The 19,515-nt window shown below is 38.7% G+C and overlaps 1 protein-coding gene across 2 annotated transcripts in view; it reads right to left on the bottom strand.

Annotated features, from left to right (window-relative positions):
• DOK7 (docking protein 7) overlaps positions 1 to 19,515 on the bottom strand; it is a 69,304-nt gene that overhangs the window by 21,413 nt on the left and 28,376 nt on the right. For both annotated transcript variants that reach the window (XM_074147834.1, XM_074147832.1), the window contains one exon: positions 17,078 to 17,952. In XM_074147834.1, coding sequence (XP_074003935.1) covers positions 17,078 to 17,952 — 875 coding nt within the window. The remainder of the gene's footprint in view (positions 1 to 17,077; positions 17,953 to 19,515) is intronic.

Below are 19,515 nucleotides of genomic sequence, written 5' to 3'. Positions count from 1 at the left end.
ATTAGTTTTAGTCTAAGCACATCCATGGAGTTTTGCCCCAATCTGTGACCTCACACTGGAAGAAGAAAGGCTCAACATAAATGCAGGGCTCCCAGATTCTTCTTGTTATGAAAGAGGAATTCATACTCAACAGTAATAAAAGCAAACATTTGCACTGTGGGATTTTTATTCAGCACATCCCAAAAATGCACCCATAAACAGAGAGGATGGACTGCAACGTTGGTCAGCTACTTAATTTTCACAGAGAATATTATCTAGATTTTTTTTCCTCCTCTGCCTTCCTTGATTTTAAAGCTATTGTGCAGTACCAAGACCATGTAAAACATTCAGTTTTTCAAGAGAAATCCATCAAAATCATGACTCTAAATCCAGAAGACTGTTCCTTAGAAGTGAAAACTGTGAAGCAGACTTCTCTAACGCTGAGCGTAACAATGAACAAAGATTCTCATGCCTGCTGTATGTAGCTGGTGGCCCTTCATCACAATCCCTCTGACTGCTTCACGTAGTTTGTGTTTAGAGGGAGGCAGCAGATTACAGCTATATTGCATCATTTGTGACAATAGTATCTTGAACTGTCAGCAACTTCACAAAGGAGCAAAAGACACAATGAGAAATTGGGAATGAAGATTTTGAAATCTGTATCACACAAATAGGAAAGTGTCAATTGCTTTTAGAAAAAGGAAAAGAAAAAGGACATGTCCGAAGTTCTGCAAAGCTAAGGTATTTCAGAAAAAAGAAACCGGTCCCTAATGAAAGTGACAGTTAAGGTACCTTTCTTATAAGGATTAAAAGACTATGACTTATTCTTGGAGCAAGTCACCAGAAAACTTTAAAGCTGGAATGCTTAGGCTGCCACAGGGGAAAAAAAGAGTTCCCAGGAAAGGTCGATAAATACAGAGACATGGAGCAACCTTTAAAGGTCATTTGCTGTGATGAGCTGTTTCACAATGCCCAGCACTTGATCAGGTTTTGAACAAAAGATACAAAATTATTAAACTCTACAATCATTCGTAACAACTCCAAATGAAACAGAAACTTCTGTCCGTGGCATGTTTCAGGTGCAGGGCTCCGGTTTCAGCTGCAAACTTCTGATTACTCAGCTTCATCTGTTGCAAGCCAACTGTCGGCTTACAGAAAGATTGCTGAAGTCAGTTCAGAAACATCTCAGTTTGCTCAGCCAAGCCCAAACATCAGCTATATTCTGAAGCATGAAGCTGGCGATTTCAGTGGCGCTGGCACGCCGTGCTCTGTGTCACATTAAAATACGCCTCCTAATACCTGTGGGATAATCACAGCTCAACTCATCTGCAAGCTAAAGGTGTTGTTTAAAAAAGAGATGAGAAAGAACGAAAAGTATTGTTTAGTTCTAGTCCAGATTTGTGTACCCATCTTCTCTCTCTCATGTTTTTACAGAGGAACTCTTCAGTTGTGATTCTGATATGCTTCTGTTGAGAAGGGCCTTCTGCTTCATGCTGTGGGCTTGCCAGCCACCCACAGCCACGAGCCGCTTGTCACACAATCCAGAATACGGCCATTGGCATCAGAATATGACCATTAGCTCCAAAAATGACACGCCTTCCCTTTAGCATATTCTGAAACTGGCCACTCATGGGAAAGAAAGAAAAGCTGGACTGAGTCCTCTGCCACGGCTACCAAAAAAAGCCAGTGCCTGGATCCAGCTGCCCAGCCTCCACCCTGAGATAAAGGCCATCTCCAGCTGCCAGCGAGCAGCAGCCCTGAAATTCAGATGGTAGGAGCCTGGGTTGCAATCCGGAACGGTCAAATTTCAAGCTCCGCTACTGATAATATATGGGCATGGGAAAGCTGACACAGCAACACGGCTCATGATTTGCTCTTGTCTTTTGCTTTTCAAAACTATCCCTAGAATTGCTACATACCGAAGAGTCACATGAGGAGTGTGCTGAACAACTGGACTGTAATGCAATTACATGGTCACATATCATTTTTTCCACAGGACATCTGCCTCATTCACTGCACGAGGGGGACACATGGGTAAAATCAAGATGACATTGAGCAACTGTAAATCTGTCAATTCCTTAACAGTGAAGGGCTTATCTTTTCAACCTAAATAACATCCTTTTAACATCACACACATATCTCATTATGTACAAAAGTATTCAGACAGAATTCTAGAGGAAACAGCTATGCAATACCATCCAATGCATAGAAAATATCTGGTGTAAACATGCCAGTGAAGTCTGTGGCTTTTTGCAGGCACTACTACAAGTCAAGCTTGCATACTTGTGAGACAAAAAACCAAGTCAAGAGCACATACAGCTGCCCCAAAGCAATAACACTCACACCAAGAAGAAAGCAAAGTCTGAAGGCACACAACATCAAACCATCATAAATTCTCCTACCACCAATATCAGCTAGGCAGCTTGTAGTTACAGAGAAATGCCCAAAACCACAACAACTTAAGAAACAAATAAAATTCTAAAAAATAAAGACACTCTGCTACCTCCCTCAAACACAGGTTTTGGTTTTGTCTTACAGTTTTTTAAACTAATTTCATAAGGTTTGAATTTCTCGTGGCTCTTCAAAAAATTGGTATGATGGTTCCAGATCAAACAATATTACTAAATACTTCCATGATTTTGAGAGCCTGTCCTACTTAACCACAGGTAAAAATCAGAAGCGCTGGTTTCTATACAGGTAGAAGCACTTCATTATGTCATGGATGTTTTATAAGGACAGATACAGTGACAAGCTGCAGAGATACTGCAGCAGCAAACCCTCTAGGTAGATCCGCACAAGCAAGTCAAATGAAAAGGTGGACACTAGTCATTATGAATATTGCTGAACGGATGATCTCATCTAAGCTTCCTGACACCCCACTGCACAAAGACACTGGAGCGTGATCAGAACACTGAACACTCCCAGTTCATGATACAGGAGGACTTTCATAGCAGGAGCCAGGACTAGGCTGAGGAATTCAGCCAGCCAGTAGAAATGACTAAGCCAGACATAGCAAATTGCCTCTGAGACCAATTTTAATTCAATGTCTTTGATAAATACGGGTGGCCTGAAGTGGTGCAGGAGTGAGAAGGCAGGAACTAAAAACAATTCCTCACAAAAAATAAAAACTCCATATGCAAATGTCATAGGGTAGATTCATCAAACTTGACAACTGGTGCACAGCAGCTCCTGATTTCAGAGCACAGAACCCTGAACAAATACACCTGTGAATTGATGCTAGGCTAGATACATAATAAAATGTATTAACATCAGCTTTCACTGCCTCATCATTCACCAGATGTGTCTCATAACAATCATTCTGCCATTCAGGACATGTAAGACTCCTTACACAACTGCCATTAGAATAAACCATCAAATACATTCAGTTCAGAAATGATGACATCTTTTTCTCCAACTATGAGGTCTAAGAACCAAGGCAGATACATCTAATCTAAAGTTTAGCATATCGTACATTCTTAGGGCCAAAGTAAAGACGGCCAATTCCCCTAGGTAATAAGAATCAGCCACATTGTTCCCCCTAACTCCTCAGTTGAGCTGTCATGATTTACAGTAGCAGAAGTTCTATTCTGAAATTTCATGAAAAGAAACAATTTTTCATTTAAGTGTAAGACGCCCCAATTTTCTGATTCAAGGCAATGTTCAACTTTTTAGAGAGGTTTTCATAGCAACATCACATTCCCTTTTCCCCTTTTCAGAGCCTTTATCAGTTAGGTTCCTGTTAGTTAAACAACCTCTCCTAAGGTATGTACAGAAACACCCAGCTGTAATGCTTAAGCAAAAGAGGTCAAACACACATTTATCCTGACTGTTGAAGGTTCAGCAGTGCACCCACAGCATTGCCTTAACCATTCTCTTTTTCGCAGGTGAACATGAGTGCTGTTATTCAGCAAGCACCTGAATAATTGTGTATACAGTAGCTTTAGCCATCCAAAAAGACAGGATGTGTTTTTCTTTTAGAAGTGGTAAGGCCTTCGTGAATAGATAGATGTTTGTGAACAATAAAAATCAACATTAACTACAATAGGTTATATATTTGTATTCTTATAGAAAAACAGTAAAATTGCAGGCATCTGCTCCTACAGCTGGATTTTAACATGAAAAGAAGATTATTTTAAACTGGATTCAGTTCTGATAACTGAGGGGAAAACATCTTTCCCATTTACGCAAAAAAAAAAATGCTTTCCTTTTCCTTATTCCTTTTGGGTTTTTTTAATAGAGACTGGCATTTCTGAACTCCTATCAAGTGCAATGGAAACAAAGTAATGTACACAAAGTCAAAGAGGCTTCAGTTCCATATGTTCTGGTTTATATTCCAGTTTCCAACAGGGGGTAGCATTACACTACTACAAGAACATTTGATAGTTAAAATACACTCAGTTTCCCCATATTTGCTAGTCTTCCTTGTACAATAGATCTGTTAATTGCCACTCATTCTGCACACTCAAGCCAGAGACTCCAGCAAAACTCCTGCACCACTGAAAATAAGGCTCAGATGGGGTCCAAAAAGGTATAAATAGCAGACCTGACTCTGCTGTGCAGATAATAAGCAGCGTGGTGTTCACATCTCTCCTTGCTCAGCATGTAAAAGGAAGAGAAGAGGCAAGGTGCACATATGCTGGATGCAACACCTCACATGATCCATTTCTTTTGTTTTTTAAAGTTCACAAGACAAACTGTGCCACCACTGAGCATCTCAGTACTGCAGAAACACCTGTGAAATTTGGAGGGCTTGCCGAATGGGAAGTGTTGTTCTACATTTTCTTAGAATAGCACATCCCAGTAGAAGCAAGAGTTCAGCTGCAGTAGGAGCATTAGCCCATTTCAAGATTTTGAAAGTCAATACAAAAGTAATGTTTAGCAGGAAGTTTGGAGACACAGAAAATAAATGAAAAGGACAATCATTAACACACACATGCATGTACTCACAAAGAAATTTAGATATCCTTGCTCTCTTCATTAGCAAAGGAGTGTTTTATGGCAAATTTACACAAGAAGAGACATCTAAGAAAAAAGGTCCAATAATTCATTCCTTTCTTGACACTGAGACATTCCTTCTCTGATCGGGAAAGGGGATGAGCTTCAACTAACATATATATGAGAAATTTTACACTTTTAATGAATAATAGCTCTTATGCCACTGTATTGAGAAGCATCCTGATTTATCACAACTATTCTTGTCAAAACGTTTCTGATTAACAGAAAATTAATTCTACCAATTTTAGAAAATTGCATAAAGTATCCCTTTCACTCAAGTTTTCTCTTTGTAATGAGATTTTAAATCCAAGTCATCTATAGATGAAGAAAAGGGAAATGTTTTGCGAATAAAGAGTTTAACTACATCTGTACAGGCACAGTGACAAACAGTAAATAGAGAAGGGCTCAAATGTGAAAATATCTCAAAAGCAGGCAAAGTGAAATCTCAGATGTTAAAGACAAATTAAACCAACCTCTACAAATTTTTAGAGATGTAGGAAGTTTATGTTAAACTGTAATTACCATTATGAAATGCTCAACTAGGGATTGCCCTAAGAAAAGTCTGTTCCATCTTCTGCTTCCCTCAAAGAGTGTTGTTCCACAGTGAGAGCTTAGCTTGTGCTTGCACTAAAAATACACTTGGGCCTGTTTTGTAGCTGATGGAGCTATGCCAATTTACATTAAACTAGTTATTTGATTCCTTCCTTCCAGTCCATTCCACATAAAGACATGAAGAAAAGAATCCGTGTTATAACCTGTGCATCATACTCCATGCAAAAAGAGAATGAGATTTGGCTTAGTTATGAGCCTATGAAGAATAAAAATGAAAGCCTTACAGTATCACCTTCACATTCATTTTCTTTTTTCAACTTCACATTTACAGCTAAAGTTAGTCAACTTCTCCCAGAAAAAAATTATTAACAAGATAATCAATGACCATCATTAGAAAGAAATGGATTGAACCAGAAGGTCACATAAGGGAGAGAAAGCTCAAAATAGTAAGATTAAGACAAGTGTTTTCCTTTATCCCCAACCCATCACTGAAATTATGGTTTGTCAAAGGTAATGAAACTATAATTAAGCTGTACAGCTTCAAAGGATACAGATACTTAACTATGCATGGGGGCTGCTCACAGGCTTCTCCTATATTGGAGAGCACTGCTATAAATTATTAGGTATAATTATTTCCATAGTTTTCCAAAGCTTTCTGTAGCAGTTATCTCCATAGCACGTATGTTTTGCTTGACTTTGTGTCTCAAGGAATGAGATGAATTGGCAAACTTCATCTGGAAACGTTTTCCTAGTGCTACAGAGTATGCAAGTATACAGTTACCAGCCCTGATATAGCCCACTTAACACTCCTCTGTCCTTGTAATAAGCCAGATCTGGAAAAGGTTTATATGTCCTTAATATTTTCCAGGCTCAAATTTCTTGTACATTCAAAATTGCTTCCAATCAGCATTGAATTAGCAGAGGATTCCACAGAATCCAGACTACTGCAGAGGATGTGGCTAGGGGAGAAGGAACACAGACAGAGTTCATGTCCCACTGGTTCCCAGCTGTTGAAACAGTCATTTCAGTTGACTGACAGCTGGCTGCTGCAGTTTATACCATGAATAGCCCAATATCCTCATGTGACAAGACTTAGGAGCACAAAGTCAACTTTAAAGCCCCGTTTCATGTACCCTTTGGACTTGTGTGGGGTTGAACTACTTCAGAGAAAGTCTCAGGACTGCTTTCTCTCATCTACCCTGCTTTAGGAAAGGAAATATGGAAACGCATAAAAAATTATGCCAAGGAAGACATACAAGCAGAGCTTGTATGCAGTAAAGGCACTTTACTGCAGCCTAGAACCTGTGTGTAAGGATCTGGTATTCACTAACCCCATCCTGGCTGTCATTTATCATGTGGATCACATTAAGAGCCACTTGTTTTGATCTTAACATCCCCATCCTACCCAAGGAAGCTCAGCCTAACTTTTACACACACAAAAATTACATGTTACAGACATATTGAGGCATCAGACTTCACTGGAGCTGAATTAGAGGGGATAGAAAAGCAACAGTAGCCCCATATAGCATTTTTCCCCACACATCTGTCCAAACCCATGGGTTGAATTACTCCCTGAAGCAAGTTATAGTTATAGGGACCCTTCAACAGTCATTACTATGTCATTACTATGCTAGCAATGATGGCCAGAATGCAAGGAGGTCCTTCCCTCCACAATGTCATTTAGGAACGAAACTGAAAAGGCTGTATGAAACCAGTAAAAAGTAAGGTAAAGAGCATCTTTTACACCATAAAAAAAGATTTGCTCAGTTGCTCAGGCATAGTAACTTTAAGGTTTCGTTGTGATACCATGGTTCTGACCAAAAGTTCCTACACTTTGAGCTGAGTTTAGCCAGCACAAAAGAAACACAACAGTAGGTATCTACTTACTTAAGATTGGACAGTTGACTGGATGGAATACTTAACTACAGTTAAGTATACTTAACTCAGACAGCTTCAATTGCCCCAGAAGTTCCCTGTGGTCATCTGCTCTCACACCTCCTACAAGGGAAGAGCTCAGTTTTACCTAATCCCCAATTCAGGCAAAATGGATCTTTACTTCAAAAAACAAAAACAAAACCAAAAACTTTGCAATTTTTTTGATGCAATATTAGATTTAATGCAATATGCCTCTCCATAAGAATTTAAGAAAAGGATACATGAAGAAAACATAATACAATTATATTTTTCTTTTCTTCCTCTGCTGTTACAACTTGGCTTGGATTTCAGTCATATCCTCAAGCATGTTCTTGATATCTTCCTCCTTTCTCAGTGCTAAAAAATTGCTCAACCCCCCAGGTAATCTCATGTTTAGAAAGAACTGGTTTTCAACTGCCATGTCCTCAGTTGTAGACTTTCTGTATCCACTGAGCATTAATAACTTCTTTCCAGTAACTCTGCAGTTCTTGAAAGACACCATTCTTCAAGCTCAATTTCACACACACACAAAAAACTCTGTTGAAATAATGTATTCAGTGCCACTGCTCTGTGATCTTTCATTAAATAGAAAATGGCTTTGAACTATTTGTTGAAGTTATAAAAATTAGTGATAGACTTCCCAGCATTAAAAAAAAAAAAAAAAAAAAAAAAATTGTAGAGCAGCTGCTCCATCCTGGAAGGTTAATTTTCTTCTTTAGTAACTCCTATTAATGAGTTCCTTTTCTGTCCACAGTTCACTGGAAAGGCAAACAACTTTCTGTCTCTCACTGCAGCCTGGAAAACATCACATTTAATATAATCTTTAGCACATGGATAGAATTGTCCATATCCAAAGTACTGTAGAAACACCATCCCATCAATCCTGACAGTAGCCCTGGGAAGTAAACATTATCCAGATACACATTATACAACTAAGTAGACTGAGGTAAGGTCGTCAGAGCCACAATAATAAAACCATAACACAAAATTCCTAAATCAGTCCAAATCTCAAGCTTCTTACCTCTCTTGCACACCCTGGGATTCCCCTCAGATTTAAAGTGAGACATTGCCATATGCCCTTTGCCATCACAAATTCCTGCCAGGAGTCTGCGTTACACAATTACCTTTATATTAGCTTTATATTTTGTAAAATGCAACCAACACTAAGCCAGGCAGGGCAAGAACGCCAAAGTTTAGTACAGATTTCTTCTGTATTTCCTGAGGTCCAGAGCGTACTACCCCACTCTTCTAGTCTCTGCTATGCAGACTTTTGCAGAATTGCCTTTCTTTTCTCCTCTAGACGTGTTCCATAGCATTTCAGCAGAAATATTCATACCTATGCATAATAAAGCAATACATACAATTGTAGGCAACTTTAAAACAGTCCATCCTGAAAACCGTTTGGTAGGCTTTGCTTACCCACATTTTCTAGCCCTCCTGCCTATGGGTAGTATTCATTCTGTGATTCTTCAGCGATTCATTCCTCAAACTGATTTCAGTGTATTTTTGTGCAGCAGGTAATAAACAATTTTCTCTTCCACTGATTTGTTGCCACACCTGACATTTTCTTGCTAAAAAATGCCAAAATCCCATTACCTGTAGGAAGATGTTGCTACCATATTATTAAGCTTTACTAAGCCAATATCAGAAAATCTTATTTGCTCTTTATGAATCAAGTAATACAACTTGGTATAGGGTTGCACAGTTGTATTAGAAACAGTAAGAATTTGCCTATGTCACAACCTCTACATGATAGATATCTTAAGGATCTAATCTGATTAAAAGGCCATATGGGATATTATCAGCCAACCTGACAGTATTTCCATAGATATCTTGAACTAATAAGTATATATGGCATCTTGAATCACCAAAACTAATTCCACTCTTGTGTCATGTCATGGGTTGTGGACAAATTTAAGCACAGTTTGTGTAATTTTGTTGGAACACATTTCGCCCTTCTAATTTGCATACTTCCACTTTTAAGTGGCTCTATCAAAAAGGGTTGGTAGGAAAGGTCGCACCCCTACTGAGAAACTATTTTCAGTCCTCTCATCTACTTGCAGGGAGCTACTGTCAACCCTCCAGACATCCCATCCAAATGATTGTTATCCTACTGACACCAGTTCCTCCTGAGCCATGCAATTATTTTGATATCAGTGACTGTTAATCAAAATAAAATATTTTCTGCATAGCCTTCTTTAATCCATGATTTTAAAAATATAAAATTGGTAGACATTACAAACATTTTCTAAGTCATGGAACTGAGGGGTTTTTAAGGTAACTTTGTTTATGATCTTGCAGAAGGAGAGGAACTGCATGGGAATCAATCCTAGGAATCTTAATCCAGGGCTGCCACTGGAGTTATTTGCTTCCCTCTGAGTTCAGCTCAATGTAATCTTGCTTTCATAATCTTTTTGTGGTTTCTTCCTATGCAGGTGCATTCTACTTTCACCTTTTTAGAAAATTAAGATAGAAAGTGTCTGCAAACACTTGATAAGATTCTGTAGAATTTTTCCAGAAAGAAATTGATTTCTATTTAGAAAAAAAAAAAGAAGATAGAAAGGAAAAAAACCCTTCCGTTTTCTGTTGGCCGTGTTCCAATTGATCTGATGAATCTTTTTAAAACTGGATCAAAACCAAAAACCCCATCCATAAACCCTACATTCCAAAGGGAGCAATTTTTTTTTACCGGTTTTATTGTCAGACTCCTCCTCTTTCAAAACATTTCTCTCTGTTCAGAAAATCTATTGCTTACAACAGAGGAAGAAGTAGCCATCAGTTGTAGTAATAATAAAAGCTGTTATTCAGCTTGATTGTATTTAGGGGAGGAAGCATATTTTCCCATTTGTTCGTTCTGATGGGTATAAAAGGTGAATACCGTGGTTCATCAATATCTTCACTGGCTCTCTGACAGAAAAGCAATCCAGCGACATTTCTATTGAGTACAGAAGAATTAATTCTGCTGAGCTACATTGTCTACATTCCCTCATGTAGGAAAGTGCTCTCATCTCTTGACATTATTAATTTCATTTCACTTACCAGTGCTTCTGTAGCAGGCACTTCTTTTCACTTTACACACCAGAGGCTACCTGTTCCACTTACTGCCTGATCCCGAGAAGTGCTGAGAGCTTAATTCTTATCATTCTGAATTCAGATTAGAACCTTTATTCAAAATGCTGTGGGGATATTTTCATGGTAGATAAGGAGTATCTTCAGCATTATTTTTTAGATAAGAGTTAAGGCAGTTTCTACAGTGCCAAAAGCAAGTCAGTTCTGCACAGATCTGGTAGGGTTGGCATGTCTTGTATTTTATTGTGATGCTTAAACCCAAAGTCATACCCATTAGTGACCTCCTCCTCTTCTTGATTATTTGGGAGTGAAGCCTTTGCCAAGAAGCATTATAATATTGTACAAAATAGCAGCAGTAAACTGAGAAGAAAAAAAAATAATCCTCCTTCCTCTGTGAACCGCTGATAAGCAACATCTCAATACAGTGCATAAGCAGGCCCACCGCAACCCAACACCACCTTAGTAAGGGGATGGGAGTTAACTCTGATAGACATGAGGTCCTGGCCAAAACTACAGAAAGGACAACAAAACAAATCAACCTCTAAGCCTGACACTACACCCACCTCTTTTATGCCCCTTTCCTCTGCCAGTTTCAACTGGAGAACATACTTTTCTTCCAGTCTTTGAGTTGCACAGTGCTGTGTGCTTCTGTCAGCACAACCAGCTCTAGAAATGACTGCACTTCATTGTTAAGGACAGCAATGATCATGGATTTCTTTTATTTCAAAAAGATGTTGTGGGGAAATTGGTGTTTTAAAACATGCTTTTGAATCTGTGAGAAGCCAAAAAAAAAAAAAAAAACCACTACTTTATTGTAAAAATTTCAGAGCCTTTTACAGTAAGGGTAATGTAAGTTAAATACCAGATTGTCATATTCATTGTCCATTGCAATCACCTCATGTAGTGGTGATACACCTTATGGAAGATGTACCTCACTGCAGGTTAAGACATTACGGTCAAGACTTAAAGAAAAACAAATGGAATTAAATGTTAAAAGAAGAGAGCACAAATGCACATTTTCTTATTCATGCAAAAAGCCAACAGTACCCAGAATCCATTGTCATCAATGCACATGAGAGCCTCACAAACATACTGTCACTAAGGTCAATAATACTGACGACTGAACTTCCAGATTCCTCTGAGGTGCAAACTGTTCCTTTTTATAGTTTTGACACTGTGTGTGTTGCCTAACTGCCCAGAACTCTAAGATTAGAGCAGAAATACAAGCAGAAACAGCACTGTAGATGACATGCACATCCTTCTCAACCGAGAACTTAGACAACCTGTAGCTTTTTTGAAGGTGGGAGGAAGCACAAAATGTTACAGCATCACACATCAATAAAGTGGAAAAAAAAAATCTTTTAGAAGTATAAAAGGTGTGTAATTACTAATAATCATGTTCCTATACTTTCAGAGAAAGCAGGGAAATAAACACACTGCAAGATAAACACATAAGACGTTCAGTCTCATGGGGAAAGAGGTAATGGCTCCAAAGGAAAAACATAGCTACATTAAAGTTGTATAAAGCAATATATTGTGATTTCTTTAGTATCTGTTTTAGTACTACATTTGAAAAGTACCTGATTAAAAGCCAAAAAAAAAAAAAAAACAACATGAAAAAACACATTCTCAGTTACAGGGATGTGGCAGTACAGGCTGCAGCCTTACTTGAGACTTACTGCACAAGTTTACACCTTATAGGCCTTCTCTTTTACCACTTTCAAAAGCAGTGTCTACAATGAAAGGAGACACACCAGCTAAATTCAGGGTTAAGGGATTTGTATAGGATTTGGAAGACCAAGGCTATATTCTCAACCCAGGTATAGGCTGTTCATGACCTTGATTAAATCAATCCAAGCAAAAAATCACAAAACAGATCTCAGTGCAGGTCATTCTTTAGAGTTCAAGCCCCTTCTCTGCCTGAGGATCTTGCTTCCCTCTAGGTTTCATCTCTCCCTGGTCTACAACGCACAATTGAAACACAGATATTCATAGTAGCTCTAGATCTGCTCAAAGACTCCGCACTCTACAAAAGGTTGCGTGTGATTAACAAGCCCTGTAGGGACACGGTGCTGCATGATTAAATATACTGAGTAAGATGCCGGCTCAAGGATCACAGTACAGACATGCACATGCTTCTCTTAAAGTTGTAATGCAAAATAAAGCAGTCTGTACAGAACAGACTAAGAGAGGTAAATTTCCTATCAGCTAATCAAAGGAACTCCCTACTTAAACAGAGATCCACATCCCCCCAAGGCAGGTACCAAATCTCCCTATATTGTGTAGGGAGTGGTTCTTAGCCACTCAGATCTGCGGATTCTGCATCCTGACAAAACCCCTAAACCCTTTTGTGCATCATGACCACAGCATTCCCATATCTCCACTTACTACAGATATGCTGGGAGATTTAAAGTTTGAGGCGTACAGTTACTGTGGCAGCAAAAACTGTACAAATACCTTACAGAGGTTTTGGGTAGACCAACTCCTAATTCAGGATCATTGTCTCCAAGGAGGTTTTGGTATTTTTAAATGATCAACTAAATAGGTGGCTGAATACCAATACAGGATTGATGACAACAGCCACACACAAATTGAAACTTTCTTTTCTCCTCTATCATGGCAAGTTAACTACCAAAGCAGTAATCAAGCCTATATTTCTACACACATAAGAACTCCCACTGACATAAATATGTGTTTAGGGTGAGCTGGAAATACATAAAAGTCATTCCTACTAATAGACACATTTCGAGCTGTCAACAGTGATTTGCGTATAACACTAAGCAGCGTGAAGAGACAGCCACAATCATCCCATATTAATTCAAACCGCAAGAAGATGAAGGTCAGGGGAAAATAAGCAAAGCAAAACTAAAACCAGTACTACTTGTCAGATGGAAAAGGACAAAAACAGTTGGAAAATAATTTTATTTTTCAGACTTCTAAGAAAATTTACAAACAATGGTGGTGTAAAAAAAAAAAGACACCCTATAAAAAAGGTTGACATCATTTCTCAAACTAGAGCATCAAATGAAGTTACAGAGCAACAAGCGTACAGTGAAATTCTATTCATCAAATTAGTATTAGCTAAGTAGTTGAAAATGTAATAAGTCTAATAATAAATCTCTACAGCTTACTCAGAAATCCCACAACAATCCAGTATTCTGAGCTTAAAATATACTTACAATACACAAAGAATTCATCTCTGCAATCATCTATAGCACTGAAATCACCTAGGCAAAAATTACATAGCAAAGGCGCACCTTATGAAGTTTGTAAAGAAGGACACCTTGAGCACACTACAATGACATACAACAGAAAGCAAAACACCCTGCATGCTTGCTTATTAATCTCCAATGTCTAATATGAAATACAATGTAGAAATAACAGAAGAAAAATTTAGTGGCTTTCTTCATGCTGCTTCTATTCTTCATCCAGAGTGAAACAGAAAGGCTTGCTTGCCCTATTTTCTGTTTGAACCTTTGCACTTTCCCAGGGTATGTTCTCCCTACGTTCATCATCATCCTTGTCATTAGTGGAGCAGGTGGTTCTTAACCAAGTCAATCCCAATCACGAACGCCACCATGCTTTCCACATATGCATGTCTTCATCCTGCAACCTGTCTCCAACTCGTCACATGCTAAACTCCAACACACACAGACAACATGCCCAAATCTAACCACGATTTGCCAAAGTTTGCACACAGGGCAGAAAACAAGCAAATATATCCTTTATTACTGCTGTACTTTCCTCTATTCAGGTCACTCACTCGCTTTAAATAGCAGGCATTTTAAAACCATCAACACAATTTAATTAACAGCTTAACTTGAAATTGCAAAGGAACTCCAAACACCGGCACACTAAAGCCTTTGGAACGTGAATTTGAATAAATGTGAAAACTTAGTGTCTTATCCACAAATCAGCTCCTCCTGGCCCTAACTGCATCTTAAACATAATCTGTTCAGAGCACAAGGAATAAGAATTATTTTTTAGTTACAGCATACAGACTGGTACTTTCGCTGTATTCATCATGAGAAAAGCCAAAGACAGTGTCCATTAAATATTGCTGAAATAACTCATCTTGATGGTTCAGGACAATGTATCGAAAGGTTATTTTTTTCTTTCAAAAGTAAAAAAACCAAAAAACAACCCATGAATCATTCAATTTAATAAGACTTCTTTCCCAAATGCTTACAAATAAGTAGGAAAAAGGAAAAAAAAAGAAAAAAAAAAGACAAGCAGCAGATGAGCATACCTCATGCTAAAACAGGAGTTAGTAAGAGTGTTCCACCAGTGTTTCTCTTGCTAATTTTGTCTAAATATTGACAATTCCTGAAATTCTTGCCAACTGATATTATTAGGGCAAGCAGAAACACCATGAAACCTGACAGCACTTTGCAATAAAAGATGTGGGTGGGTATGTTTTTGGGGTAAACAAGCAGTTAAAGGAGGAGTGACATAACTTAGCCTTTCTTGACTTTGAAGATATACAGTAGAATACACACTTCAGTTTCCTGTCTGCCTCACATGTCCAGGGTAAACTTTGATAAATTCATGTGTAAACTGACAATTCAAATCACCGAGAAATGTTTAGACCATGTGAGATAACTGTATCTTAACTAATTATTTCCTTGCTGCCTATAAAAAAGCCATCTTGGAGTTTTCCGATGCCAGAGCAGACCCCTTCTATGAATCAGTCTTGTCCCTTTAGATTAAATGGATTTTGATTTTTTTTTCTTTTGCATTTAGATTAGACATTAGGATTTAGATTAGATATTAGGAAGAAATTTATTGGGAGGGTGGTGAGACACTGGAACAGGTTGCCCAGGGAAGTTGTGGATGCCCCATCCCTGGAAGTGTTCAAGACCAGGCTGGATGGGGCTTTGAGCAACCTGGTCTAGTGGAAGGTGTCCCTGCCCATGGCAGGGGGGTTGGAACTTGATGATCTTTAAGGTCCCTTCCAACCCAAACCATTCTAGGATTCTATGATTTTTCCCATCTTCTCTCTAACTACAGGCAGCAGATACAAGAAGGGAGCAGCAGATACACTGCTGTGCACCCCACTGCCTGTGCTGCAGGAAGAACGGAAGTGGGAGGCTGAATCTCAGGCTCTTGCATCAAGCCAATCTTTCAGAATTAGGCTAGAGGGCTAGTGAGAGCTTTTGGTGTCGATGGTTAGCAAGGATGGTCTTGGAAGAACACTGATCCTCATGATCAGTGTAGACACAATCTTATAAGACCTATCACACCAGTGCCTCCCTACCTCCCTAATGCTGCAAGAACACGACAAAGTAATGCCCCAGGTGCCATTACAGAGACTATACAAACACCTCAGGCAGACAGCATTTTCCAGTTTTCATACATGTGAAGGCAGTCAACAATGCAAATGCATGAAATACCTTGTGACAAGAAAATAATCCCTCGAGTTTACAATTTTTTCTTTCATAACGTGTTATACACTCAAGCCCCTTTCATAGCAGTGATTTATGTAATCCCACACGCTCAATTAAAATGTATACACTTCAGTGGCAATACTTAATTCCTCAAACAAAAGTCTCTCCAGCTGAATCCCAACTTCACACGTTCCTTAATTTAAGCACTCTCTCTAACCTTCCCAACCTTTCAACAGCTCACCAACATAAACAGCTTTACCTTCTTCTAGTTTAGCAAACGTTCACCAAAAAGGTCTTCTCCAGAACAGGTAAAAACAAAAATATTTTGTCCATGCAATATACAAGTAATGTATAAAGCTTACTGCCCTAAAAAGCCAAGAGCTTCACACTGTTCAAAAAGAACTCATGGCAATATCAGTCATAGTAACAAATGTGTTTAGAAAGGCATATGAATCTCCATGCTTCAGGTTTTAAGTCTCTATGTGACTGGTGATAAAAAAAAATATTTTTTCCTGCAAACACACTGCCCTTGTAGTACACCACTTATGAGTTTTTGCACACCTCCTCTAAAGTAACTGTCACTGGTCTGTTATAAATATAATACTGGATTAGTTGACCTGCTATGGATTGCCATGCTAACTTCACTATCTTCTCTTTCCCCAGAGAGAAGCTTCGCTGATCTGGCTTTTTATGCAAGATATGTTCAAACTACAATGATAAAGAAAAGAAAAACAACAATAAAATTAAAAATCTGTACTGTGGTCACCTAAGGAGCAGCATATACTATTTGGCCTCCCTTCTTTCTTCTTTTGAAATACCAGCAGTAAGACAGATCAATGTCCTTCACGCTAAACTACTATTATATGACAAATTCAGCCCTCTCATGTGCCTATAAGGCTTCTGTCGCTGTAAGCCATTTGCATACACCAAAACCCAAAATTGGCCAATTTAAAAGCAATGATGACTGATGGCCTATATTGGTCAGTGTTTTCTCAATCAGGAACAGATTTTGAGGAAACCGTGTGCTAAGCCTCTCAACTTGAGCATAAACACAAAAGTTATTACCAGTTCAAATTATAAAGGAAACAATATTACTTATGACTTGCAATTTAAGTCATTTTAAATTAATCATGCTCTATTAAGTAAGGCTTGTTAGCATCTGCTCAGTGTTAGGTATTTACCTTTAGTCCACCACAGATTGGACAAGCTGAAAAAAGAGCTCTTGTCATCCCAAGGTGGGGGCTACATGTCTCACAGGGGTCAGCTGAGGCCCCACTAGGTGGTGACAACTCACTACTTTTGGAGTCTGACACCTGTCCTTGAGGTTTTTTGTCTGACCACCTCGAAACAAAATCCACATATGTCTCATCACTTGAGTCCTTGGTGCCTTCTGCGAGCAAGGATGAAGGCCTCCCTCTGTCCTGGTTGTGCTCAGGTACCCTCCGTACTTCCAAGTGTGGTAGTAGCAGTTTTGGGTCACTCGCACCTTGAGGTGACAGGCCCTGGTCCTTGGGTAGTGTGGAATCTGCACTCTTTGGTTGCACACCTTTAGAAGCTGCCTGTAACAAACTCCTGGGTATATCGTAAATATGCCTGAGAGAGCTGGGAACCTGATACTCTGATCCCGCACCTCTCTGGGGCTCACTGTGAGGACAAGTACATAAATTCTGATCTGAAGGAAAGTTCAATGGCAGGCTTAGCAGTGATCCAAACTCATCACCATGGCAAATGTCCAAGCTCCCAGCATAGGAAGAGAAGCTTCCAGAGTAAGAAGAATGACTACCAGTAGCTATTCCACTGTCGGACGAACTCTGACGACCTATTTCCTGTAGCTGTCTGGATCGGAGGGGCTTTGGAGGTGGTTTAGTGGTGCCACGTGCCCCTTCTGGAAGGGTCTTTTCTTCCCCAAGATGAATGCCTTTTGCAGCTGCCAGTCCGTGACTCTCTTGAGAAGTGCTGGCTGAAGACTGTTCAGGCCAAATTGTCAATCTGCTCCCAACACTAACATCCGAGTGGCTGGTATCTGAAGACGAGCTTGAAAGACTTCTATCATCTCCTAGAAAAAAGAAAACACATCAACCTATGTTTAAAACACAATCGACAGACTGAAGCATGGCAAGTGTATACAAACAGAAAGGACCCTGGTATTCCATCGGCTTTTTGTAAGGGGAACTTCTGCCACAAAGGCAGAATTCCTGCAATAATTCCTCTCCCCGTGGGAAAATTAAAATGAAAAAAAGTATGTTACCTTGCCATAAGCCTACAGCATTGTGGAACCTAATGCATTCAAGGCTAAATTTTTAGAGTTTATGCACCAAGTTCTCCCCTTTTCAACCATATTTTACTTTTCTACAGTCAATTGGTTTTATTTTAGATACTCCTATATCAAAGCCCCAGGCTCAGAATAGCTGAGGATGCTTTGAAGAAAACCTTGTTACTGTGACCCAAAGCCATATAATACATTTCCTGTTACTATTTGATCTGAATCAACCAAATTATTATCTTATTTATACTTTTTTCTCTATTTAAATCTTATTTGAATGACATCAAAATGAATGTTAAAGAGACTGTGAAAATAAAATCAAACTTAAGACTTCCCTGTTCTCTCTTTGGAGCTCTCCTACACTGTACTTCATAATATCCATACCAAAGTGCAACCATACATCACTTTAACAACAAAAAAATTAGAACACTATTATTACAAAGATTATTACATATCTATATACAAAAATATCTTCCGTGATTCATTTATGCACATATTGCAAGAAAGTTTTTTTTTTTTCTCTTTGATTATTGCAAGAAGGACACTTTCACAGGTAACTACTGCTGTCCAAGACAGAAAATGGAAGAAAAAAATTAAACATTGGCATGAAATGGCATATGGACAAAAGACAAACATCATACAAACACATACACAAATACAAACAAACAAAGAAACTTTTGCCCACTTTCTTGTAGCAACACACACAGTCCACAATGTTATTTCCTTCCTTCCACAATGTTATTTCCTTCCTTCTTAAACGGAACGTGAAAATAAAGGATGACAGCAGGATCATTTTGTGCATATTAATTTTATTCACTTTAAACCTTGGGCAATAAGTTGCCAGATGGGGTAGAAAGAGGAAAAGAAGGTCCACTGCAAATTGTGACCTGAGCTTCTGGTGTTACTAGGCTATTTCTACTCTCAAGTGTTGAAGGAAGAGTTTAGAACAATTCTCTTGCTCTTCATGGAATAATTCTGGATATATACTATCACAAAATAGCAATGTTTATCGAGTGAAATCTAATCCTTTAATTTCCCCAAGTGTCCATTGCATGACACTGGCTTGTGACCCCCTAATTGTAACACCTGAGATTAAATTATACAGCTGTCTAGATGGAAGGCATGAATTACAAAAATATTAAGCATAGTTATCAGCAACATGCCCAGAAGAAGAAATATACTTGTTAAATAAAACTTACTCTGCTTATAAAAACCATATCTTTTTATTGAAAAAAAATAAGATTGTTGAATTTATTAGAAATCACTTCTCTTAGAGAAATACTTTAGGCACTTTAGAATTCTGGAAGGGAAGCCCTCCCACAATCTTGAAGAAGATGCTCTAACTATGTAGAGCTC

Source organism: Numenius arquata, chromosome 5 (assembly GCF_964106895.1).
Source record: "Numenius arquata chromosome 5, bNumArq3.hap1.1, whole genome shotgun sequence".
NCBI classification, from domain to species: Eukaryota; Metazoa; Chordata; class Aves; order Charadriiformes; family Scolopacidae; genus Numenius; species Numenius arquata.
Note: the sequence above shows the minus strand (reverse complement) of the source record. Positions and strands in the feature narration are given on the sequence as shown.